Raw genomic sequence first — 10,575 nt, 5'->3', positions numbered from 1 at the left:
AATTACCAAATTATCAAAATTACCAAAATGCCATTAAAATGAAAACCCCAACACTTTCTTGGATTCCCTTTTCCACTCTCTCTAATCTTCATTCTTGGGATTAAAAAATTCCACATAAGCACATCCACATCAGCAATTATATTAAAAATCCAAATAAAAAAATATTTTCTTTTCTTTTCTATTTTCTCTCACTTTCTTGGCCACCAAACAATGCAACAAATACAAAGAAATGTCATTTCAAGCTCAAAACTTTCCTAGAATTTCGAAAGCAACTGTCCTTTGAACAAATAGAAATCGGTATTAGTTTATATGAAATTTTCGATTGCTTGGTTCTATAATTTCTTCACAAACAACTCGCAAATCCTCCAAGTTCTGGCTCAACCTTTTCATGTACCCAACCCGTAAAAAAGTCGCCCAAACAAAACCCAGTAAACAAAGCTCACCGACTGAACCAAATTCGGTGATTAGAGATAGAGAGTTTCGACGCGTCGGAGCTAGATTGGGTATTTCAACATCCACCAAATCACATCAATATATATCTAAATTTCCTTAAGGTTCCCCCCCCCCCCCCCCAATCTATTTCACAAAAATCCCTGTTTCTCTTTCTCTTACTTAATGCTCCGTTTGTTTTGGTGGTAAATGATTTCAGGAAATCATTTACCACCTAACCCCACTGTTTGGAAGCCAAGGAAAATAAAATTTTTCGGAAAATATGCTTTAGTTGACCAAAATTTACCCCTTTGACCCGGAAATGATTTTATGATTATATTTTCCCTTCAAATCATTTCCAGAAAAGAGAGAGCGAGAGAGAGAACGAAACAAATCGAGCGAGAGAGAGAGAGCAAGAGAGAGAACGAACCAAACCGAGCTCCGATCCACCACCACAGCCCATCGCCGGCGTCCACGAGCCTTCGACTTTGTCGGCGCCACGAACCGACGAACCCACGAGCCTTCAACTTCACCTTCGTGCCACAAACCAATCTTTGACTTCGCCGGCGAACCCAGAGCCCAGATCACCACTGAAGACTGATCCACCGAAGATCGCATACCCTAGACCGATCGCGCCCCACCGAGATCGCATACCCCAGACTGATCGCACCCCACCGACAAACCCACGAGCCTTCGACTTCGCCGGCGCCACAAACCGATCTTCCTCACTCTCTCAATTTGGCCGAACGGTGGATTTGATGTGTTATTGTGATTTTTGTTATTTTAAGTTTATATGTTGAAATTTTCTATTATAAAATTTTTTTGGTAACTGAGAAAATGTGAGAAAGTAGTAGGAAAATAGCATTTTCAAATGTAACCAAACACATGAAAACATTTTCTAAGAAAATTTGAATAATACTGCCAAACACTTGAAAATATTTTTCTTTTCAGGAAAATAGCATTTCCGGAAAATAGATATTTTTCGGAAAATATTTTACAGGAACCAAACGGACCCTTAACCTAGCCTTTTAACCTCAACAGAATCTACAGCATTGTTGGAGATTCAATTGCGAAGCCCTCAAGAACAACCCTTGCTGTTAGATCACAATTTTGAATGTTTTATTTTTGATTCATGGTTTTGATCGATGTTCTCCCGTGAGTATGGCTTTTTTATTTGTGGGTTACTTTCTCTCTATGGTTTAGATTTGTCATTTTGTAGAGTGTTTGATGTTTCATTTTCTCTACGTCTAAGGGCTTTTTTTTTTCTTTTTTTTTTTTAATTATTAATGAGAAGGGTTGGGATGAATTTGGGTATATTGTTTTTGGGTTAAATGGGTCTCAATGAGTTTTTAATTAAAACCCAATAATTATTGGGTCTAATTGGGTTGATGCCCATTTAACCCAATTAATAATTAGGTGGATTTGGATTTAATTACAGTGTATAGGTTCGGGCGGGCAAATGAGTTTAGGCTTATTTTGCCACCCTTACTCAAAATGAAAGATCTTTTACTAGGACAGCAGGAGCACCTTTGCATCTGCTGGAACAGGACCCTTGACAAGACAATTAAAATCCAAAAGGCAGACCTCTAAATACAATGACTAAGCTTCCATGACCTATCCAAATGACTTAAATTGTTTGTTTGTTGCTATGTATTTGCACAATGTAAAAAGAGGTAAAGAATGTACCAATTAACAAAATTTACAATTGCAAATCTGGGCCTGAAACACTTGTAAGTACCTATATCAAGTGCTTTTCGATTAATCTCTACATGCGGCTTGAAGTAGAAGTCTAGCAGGTGAAGGTGACTACCACAGAAAATCCCAAACAATATGCAGAAAATCCCAAACAATATGCTAATTTGCATCACAGGGTCCTCTCATTGTTTTCCCCTATTTAATGCTCATCTTTAAATAAACCACACCAGAATGCAAAATTGGGGGAATTTTTAACTGAAGACGCAAGTGTTGTCTTAAAGACAAAGAAAAAAAAAATCAAAATACTTAAAAAGGAACTTACCAGTTAATTGGTCCACCGTTACAATAAGGAGCTAGTTTGGATGGAAGTGATTGATTACAAAATAGACAATAAGACAAAGCCAAGAGGGCATAAATAACCAGTTATGCTAAAGTCTACCCATGTATCTTATTGTTAAAGTGTTGGTTTCAATTTCAGAATCAACAAAACACATCAAATAAAGATAATATGAGGACTGGGTTTGATAATGCAAACGGATGGTGAAACGCATCAAAACTACTCAACATAAATTCGATCACCATTGATTCTAAAAAGCCAAAAAGAAAAATTGAGGACCATTATGCTAAAAGCAAGGCAAATGCTACCTAGTGACTTTATGGGTCGTGCAGAATCCATACTATTCATATCTTCTTTGCATAGGCTGCCTCTGATTGTGCATATTGGTTACCTGCCACTTCATAGGAGCACTTATATTCTAATTTTTTTAGGGCTATTATACAAGAACTAAGATCTCTAAAGGTTAATGTAATTTTGAGTGGCTAATTAATCTTCTTCATTATTGACAACCAACTATATATCACTTCAACAAGAGTATAGAAGTTAGGCATCATAATGTTAGTATGCGTACGACAATCCACTTTTTCATGTTACAAGACCATTAGATCATGAGTACTACCAGCTTGACCAAACAGACTCACCCCACCTCTTTTGAACACTAGGATAGTTTCACTATTAAATTTTATAATTCTGAGAAGCCATTTTAAATTTCAGCTACAAGACCATAACAAGGCAGGACTCTAGGTCATCATCCATCAAACAACTGTGCACTGCACTCGGCAGAAAAGCATCAGATAAACTTGGGGCAGGGAAAAAAAAGCTCCAAGCATAGGTTAAGAGCGACCCAATAAGCAATCAGTTGTAAGTCTAGATTTTCATTTTGGCAGAAGTAATTCAATTGGCAATCAAGTACATATACAATTCTTTTTTTTTTTTTTTTTTTTTTGAAACCAGTACATATACAATTCAAATTTTGAGTAACTTAATGGACAAATACTGTTTTCATTGCAAGATATAGTAAGGATAAACAACTCCAATAACAAACTGACTTAGGATTAGGACAGGCACTAAGATGAAAGAAAAGTTACATTGCACAGTCAGTGAATGAAAGGTTTGTTAGGGCTGTAGGGAGTAGCCTGTTTAGGGCTAATTATTATAGTTTCATAGGTAGAAAATTGCTGAGTAAAAATGTCAATAGAAAGGTTAGTAAAGGTTTGAGGAGGGGTGTTTTGTGATTAAAATCGGGTAGGAATTGGTGGCAATTCTGGGGCTTAGTTTATTTTGTGAACAGTAGAATTTTTATTTTCCAAAATTTTAAGTGAAGTTGCTGTATGTTTCATGAAACTATTGGAATTATCAAAACCAGATGTTTCAGCCAAAGAAGATTGCACAGGAACACAGAAATTTCCTACAATTTCTTATTTGGTTGCTAAGGATAGGATAAACGATAAGTTAAGAGCTTGGAATTGTAAAGGACTTAGAGCTTGTATTTTGAACATAATAGCAGGGTTTATAGGAAAGAAGTCTAACAAATTGTGCAGAAACAAGTCACAGCAATTTTCAGGAAAGCAATAAAAGTTTTAAGATAAGGGGGTTAAAGGGGTTAATTAGAAGTTAAGGGACAAATTATATGGGGTGCTTCAACAAATAAGACGTAGGTTTGTTTAAAATTTTAAAAGAGGCTTGATAAGGTAATTCTTTGAGCTTTTCAGAAGCTTTGAGCAATACCCATAAACCATATCCATCAACTGTAACAGTGCAAAAAGGAGAGAGTGAGAACGCATACAAAATTTTGTTCTTAGTTATAAAACATTGGGTACAACTTTAGTGCCCTGGAGATATTGAGAAGAACCGTCAAGCAAAATTACAGCATCTGGAAGGTCAAAGACAGATCCTATAAAAGAGCCTTTGACCCCTTAAAAAAAAAGTTCAGCTATTCTCAACAGCCTTAAAAGTGCAGTTTTTTCTTTTAACAAAATACACCATTTAGGCAAAGTGATATAACCATTCCAAATCCCATTATTGTTGTGCCTTCTGCACCTTCCTTCCTACCATCCTAATATCTCAACAACCTACTAAGCCAGCCAGTAAACCTGAAACAAGGAAACATTTGCAGCGATAACCAAATTATAACTAAACAGCAACAGCTTATCAATATTTTCTCTCCACTACCTTTGGATATTCTTTACTAATTAAAATTTTTCCTAAAGCTGCACTTGCACAAAGAACATTAAAGGACACCATTGGATTTCACAGAAACATAGCTCCAATAGATGCTTTGAAAGCCCTACAATAAGAGAGGACATCAAACTTTCTAAATTCCATTTAACTCCAAACCACACCATCCTCTCCTCCAAGATGAACCTTCATTCAATCCAACAATTAAAAAAAGGAAGGCACTAACCCTTACTCCCCCTACGATGCTCTGCTTCAACAAATCTTTGGCCATGATGAAGATTCGCCAATGCAAACAAATAAGAAACCAACTTTAGAATTAAAAGCAAATTTTTTGAAGACCTTGCTTGAGTGGATGGCAGCTTCAGGCAAACTTTCTTTTCAAATTTATTTGATTTAATCGTTCATTGTAATTTTAGATCTCCTATACAACCTTCAGCTAGTATACAAGCAGTGTATGTGATTCTTTTTGAGTAAATATTATTACTTATCAAAAAAAAAAAAAGCCAATTTGGAAATCTTACCAAAACCATCACAAAGAAATCTGGTTGTCATCTCTGGCATCAAACAATACAAATTCCTTCAACATTGGATGCTTAAAAAAGAAATCAAAATGAAAACAATTGAGACTAGCTGTAGTTAAGATTTAATTGTTATATGCCAGTTAAAGGACTAGAATTCTAGGGTTATTAAAGGCTATTCTAAATAGCCTCTTTTGAGTTGTTGTAGATGGCCTTTACTTACTACTTATCAAAAAAATAGATGGCCTTTACTTACCTACTTTATGAAATTTTATCTTTGAATATTTTTTAGCACTTTGAGCCTCGAAAATCATCTTTGATTGTTTCAATTGTTAGAATAATGGTTAACTGATTGACGCTTCATCAACCGAATTTTCTAATAAATAAATTGGGACACTAAAATAGCAGCATCAATGCAGAGAAAAAACAAATGTTTGTACCTCACAACCTAACAGCTCTATATATATATGCCTTTAAGTTTTTCGTCATTAACCAAACAAGTTTAGTGAACAAATCCCACATAGCATGTTTCTTTCAAATAAAGAACACAACAGTACGAACAGAAACATAACATTTCAGCTCCTAAACTTGTTAATCCACATCCACTGACATCAAACATGTGATTGAACCCAGCTAAGCATGGTAAAATAGTGTTCCTCACCTTCATACATCTCTTAGAGGCCAAAGATAGTATGATATAGGAAGATCACGTATTGCACAACCGACTCAATGTCGTAAAAATTAGCTCCTTCCAATTGATATTAAGGTTAAATGTAATACACAAACAACAAAGACCATGTAGCTTGAAGCAGGGAAGTAAGATACATGACCTCGGAAGGGCAACATGCTCGCTAGACAAGTACTACTAAAGGAAAAGGAATAACAACATCCATAAGGCAACAACCATTCACACACAAATCTCAAATACTAATTTATAATAGTCACAAAAGCATGATGTAAAAACATGGGATAAAATATGAAGCTTTTAGCAATACTATCACGCCTACAACGAAAGGAAAAGGAATAACAGGGGTTTCAGTACATCCATACCACGGTTTAGTAAGATACAACATTTGCTCCATCAAGTAAAACAAGACTCTCCATGAAAGTAGCTGCAGATAGAGATATTTGGATACCAAGATCATTTTTCTCCTGTAGAGTTTCAACGTCAACTAAAACAAACTCTCGGCCAGACTTGATTCTATTTTTGTAGTTGTACGAAAACACCAGAAGTGAACCACACTCGGTAAAGGCAGTGCAACGAGATATTCTTTGAAATGGTACCACAAAAAGTTTAGTCCAAGAGTCAACACCATACTCCCTCATCACCCATATTGAGAAGACACGGCCAGGATATTCACTTCTAATAAAAGCCAGTTTCCCCTTGAATGATGAAATATGTGTTTCAAGGTTTTTGGCATCGATATTCTGACCAGGGGGCAGTGCTAGCTTTCTGAATTTCTCACTATTGACATCAAATGACACAATCATTCTGTCTTTGGGATCCTCTTCTCCTTCACCTGCTATCCAGTGTAAAGCTCCACTGACCAATGGGGCTGGCAAAAGGGATCTTCTAAAGTAGTAGTACACACCATTGGCTCCCAAAGATACTTCAAACCTTCTCCATGAACCCGAACTTAATGTGTACACTTCAACCACCTGTGCAGACGAAGGAGGAGATAAAATCCTGACAACCTTGTAGTCATTATTCTCCGAATGATAAGCGAATCCCATTTTAACAAACCTAGAGTTTCCTAAGCAAGGATCGGGCAACTTCTTGAATTTTCTAATGCTGGGGTTCCACAAATATATAACATTACCGTAAACAAGAACAGCGAGACACAACAAGCCATTGCCGGAACCCACTATTTGGGCATTCGGATGAGGAAAATCAAAAGGAATTCGAATCTCAGAAATCGTGTCAAACGAGCGGTCCAAAGCGACCGTACAGTCTGGTATTGTAGGCCGATAAGAAAAGGGCAGGTGTATGACACGAGCATTGTCACGATTTATGTCGTTTTTGGTGTGATTGAGGTGGGTGGAGATGAAATAGGGAGTGGTGATTGAGGAATACAAGGATTTTGAAACGCACCTTAATCTTATCACTGATTTCACCGGCAGTCTTGTCAGGATGTTGAGTACGATGTCGTAAGGAAGACGGTTGAGAATCGGTGGTTCTGTCATCTGGGACATTTACTTCAGATTCAGATCCGCTGCTAGTTGTTGAAGTTCGAAGATCAAATCCAGATCGCCCAAAACAGACAGTCAGACTACTGGCGTTCTCCGTTGAACATAGAGCTTTACTTTAGGCTATGTTTGGTTGGAATGAAAATAGTGTGAAAGGAAAATGAAAATAATGTGGATGAAAATAGTGTGGATGGAAGATGGAAAATGAAAGTAGTGTGGTGTTTGGTTGGGATGGGAAAAAAATGGTGTGACTTAATTATTTTCTCTTATGGCCCACCTTTTTCAGCTTCTCAAATTGGAGAGAAAATAGTGAGGGAAAGTGGTTTGATTAAAATGACATTTTTAGCCTTGTTCTCTCCTAAAGTAAATTCAACGTTAAACATTTTTTCCTTTTCCTTTTTTTTTTTTTCTTGTTTTTTTCCTTTTTTGGCCCTGGCTTTGGTTTCATTGAACCTTTTTTTTTTTTTTTTTGGGTTCTTTGTTACTCACCTTTAAACTTCTTTTATTTTTCCCTGAATTTTTTTTCCTTATTTTAGACCATAGAATCAGTTTTTTCTTTTTATTTTTCCTTTATAAAATATTTATATAAAATAAGTTATGTAATAAGGGTATGAGAGTAAATTTATATAAACTCTATTTTCTATCCCTCTATTTTTCCACCCTCCAACCAAACAAAAAGAGGAAAATTAAAATCTCTTATATCACCCCACCTTTCCATCTATTTTTTATTTTTTATCTTCTCTCTTTTCCATCCTTTCAACTAAACGGACCCTTAGACTTCGGTACTGTAGTGTAGAGTTGCTTTACCTTTGATAGGATAAGCTTGCTTATCCTTTTTGTAGTGCCGATGGACAAAAAAATTTATAAATAAATAAATAGTCATTGTTTATCTGTCCTAAGAGCATTCTAATCAAGAATGCTATAAAATATAGCATTTAATATCTCAAAAAGTTACTTTATTAATTTTAATATCTCACTTTATAATATAACCAATATAAAAAATTCTATTATTTTACCACTTCATTTAAATATTCTTTTTTTTATTCTTTCTTTATGTTTTCAATTAATGACCATGTTAGTTGTGGGGTGGACTTATCCCCAGCTAACAATCTATCTACATGCCGGGTTGTTCACATGCACCAAGTTGTACCCAGCAACAACCCTCACACCTCTCTCCTTCACCAACCTTCTCATCCTCACAGCATCAACAAATGATCCACCTGATGCATACATGCTCGATGCAAGCAAATAACCTGATGAATTTAAAGGCTCCAATTCAAGAACATTGAGAGATAGATTCGGCAAATTGTTTGTATATCTATGTAGATCTTTTCATTTGGTGGCTCTTTGTAATTGTAATTGTAAGAATACTTTATCTGTTTCTCTCTGTTTGGTCATGAATTAATGATCACTTCTTAGATCCTGAATTTATAGTAAATCTCTTTTTTCAAACCCTTGATTTTTGCTGAATTGAATGTGTTGCTTTCTAAATAGGGACAAATTGGTGTATGGTAATTAATCATTAGTCACTAGACAGTAAACATAGAACCTCATTGCACAATCAAATTTACACTTAGAACGTCATGACAAAGTGACTATTAATTTACTTGAAGTAGATAAGGAAGACAATAAGGGTTACAAGTATTAAACAAATAGTTTTTGTTTTTACCATCTTGCTATAGTGGGCTGCTAGAGATAGCAACCCACTGTAGCTAGATGTTAAAAGTAATAGCATTTAGCATTCTTGATGGAGTGTGCTTTTTACAAATTTGATGTTAGAATTTAGCATTTATAACATTTAGCATTCTTGATAAGAATGCTCTAAGGAGATAGTGGGCCCCCTTGCCTAATAGCTCTAGTAGGATGGATCAAACCTTTTGGCTCACCATTGATGAGGATGGAATTTTTTTTTTTCCTTAGCGAATGATCAAGACCTAAAAGATTTATAAATAGGGGAGAGTGATCCAAAGAATCACAATTAAGATGATGAACCTATGTACCTAGAAACTTTAGGAACCAATTATTAGTAGCCGAACATCTATCAAGTCTCTCCCATATAGAATGCCCATTCTCAAAATGTTTGCTCCACATATATTTTGGCCCAATAAAGCCAAGTTCCATAAACCCACATTCGTCTATAGCATCTCTAAACAATTGCATCTGTTGGTGATTGCGTAATGCTCCTTCTAATTTTTCATCTTGTCTCACCAGCTCATTAAAATCCTCGGCACACAATCACGAAATATCCAAGGCGTGTTTCAATCTTTAAAGACTATCCCATGCCTCAATCTGTCTCGAAGTCTCTGGTTCCCCATAAAAACCAATGAATCGCAAAGCATTGTTAGAATTTTTGTCAATACAAGTATCGATAAAGTATTTGAATGAATCCTCAATGGTAAGGTTGACCGAAGACTTCCAAAACAGTGCAAGTCCACCACCACGCCCTTCTCTAGGAACCATCCACTTGTGATCAAAATCAATGTTGCATAAAATTGTATCTAGCCTTACTTCTTCGGTTAATGTTTCAGCTATAAACACAACAAAAAGATCTTTTGCCTGGATTATATCTCCAAGCTCCTTTCTTGTACTTAGGTTCCAAGCCGCAACAGTTCCACACTAAGATATTCATGATTCTTGGTAAGACTAGATTCCAGCCTCTACCATTGAAAGAGATAAAACTTCATCACTCCTCAAAAACTGCTTCCTTCTTACAAGTTAATTTTGAGTGATCAACCACTTAGGAAAGAAACCTTTTGCATCCACCTACATTTACTATTTTTGCTTAAGCGCTATCACCTGTGCATGGCCTGACTAGTTGAGGCCACGTTTTTTTGTGTATGTTGTTTCTGTGGGGAGCTTGACATAAGTGACTCATGCATCTCACGTGACACATGTTGAGTAGGGGTATTAATGGAATTAAAGTTTGGTGGAGTCGAGATATAAGGTGGGATTGATTTGATCAGCAACGAATCTTTATCATTAACTCTGGTGTCAAAAGTTTTGGTTATGAAAGCTATCTCATAATTTGAGGAGTTAAGATTTCGCTGATCACGTGGAGAAATTAAGGGATCATTAATTGTGTTGTCACGTAACTCCCTAACGTTATGCGTTACACCATGATGCATATTTGAGGGCTTTCTTAGACTCTAGTTGAGATGATCTTGGTGTCCATGGAAATGTATGGATGTCTAGTTTCTAGAACACTAAAGAAAATGAACTTCCAATGGTCGG

General features: G+C 36.0%; 1 protein-coding gene across 1 annotated transcript; it reads right to left on the bottom strand.

Annotated features, from left to right (window-relative positions):
• Positions 1 to 6,063: 6,063 nt before the first annotated feature.
• Positions 6,064 to 7,623, bottom strand: LOC112039567 (F-box protein CPR1-like). The gene has a single exon (XM_024072456.2). The coding sequence runs from the start codon at positions 7,348 to 7,350 to the stop codon at positions 6,214 to 6,216; it is 1,137 nt and encodes a 378-aa protein (XP_023928224.2). The 5' UTR covers positions 7,351 to 7,623; the 3' UTR covers positions 6,064 to 6,213.
• Between the last annotated feature and the right edge of the window lie 2,952 nt (positions 7,624 to 10,575).

This window comes from Quercus suber, unplaced genomic scaffold, assembly GCF_002906115.3.
Source record: "Quercus suber isolate HL8 unplaced genomic scaffold, Cork oak 2.0 scaffold_743, whole genome shotgun sequence".
NCBI lineage: Eukaryota > Viridiplantae > Streptophyta > Magnoliopsida > Fagales > Fagaceae > Quercus > Quercus suber.
This window is presented reverse-complemented; position numbering and strand designations above follow the sequence as displayed.

Bases quoted from the DNA above. Each gene is read 5' to 3' on its own strand.
- LOC112039567 (XM_024072456.2), bottom strand. From the start codon at position 7,350: ATGTCCCAGATGACAGAACCACCGATTCTCAACCGTCTTCCTTACGAC.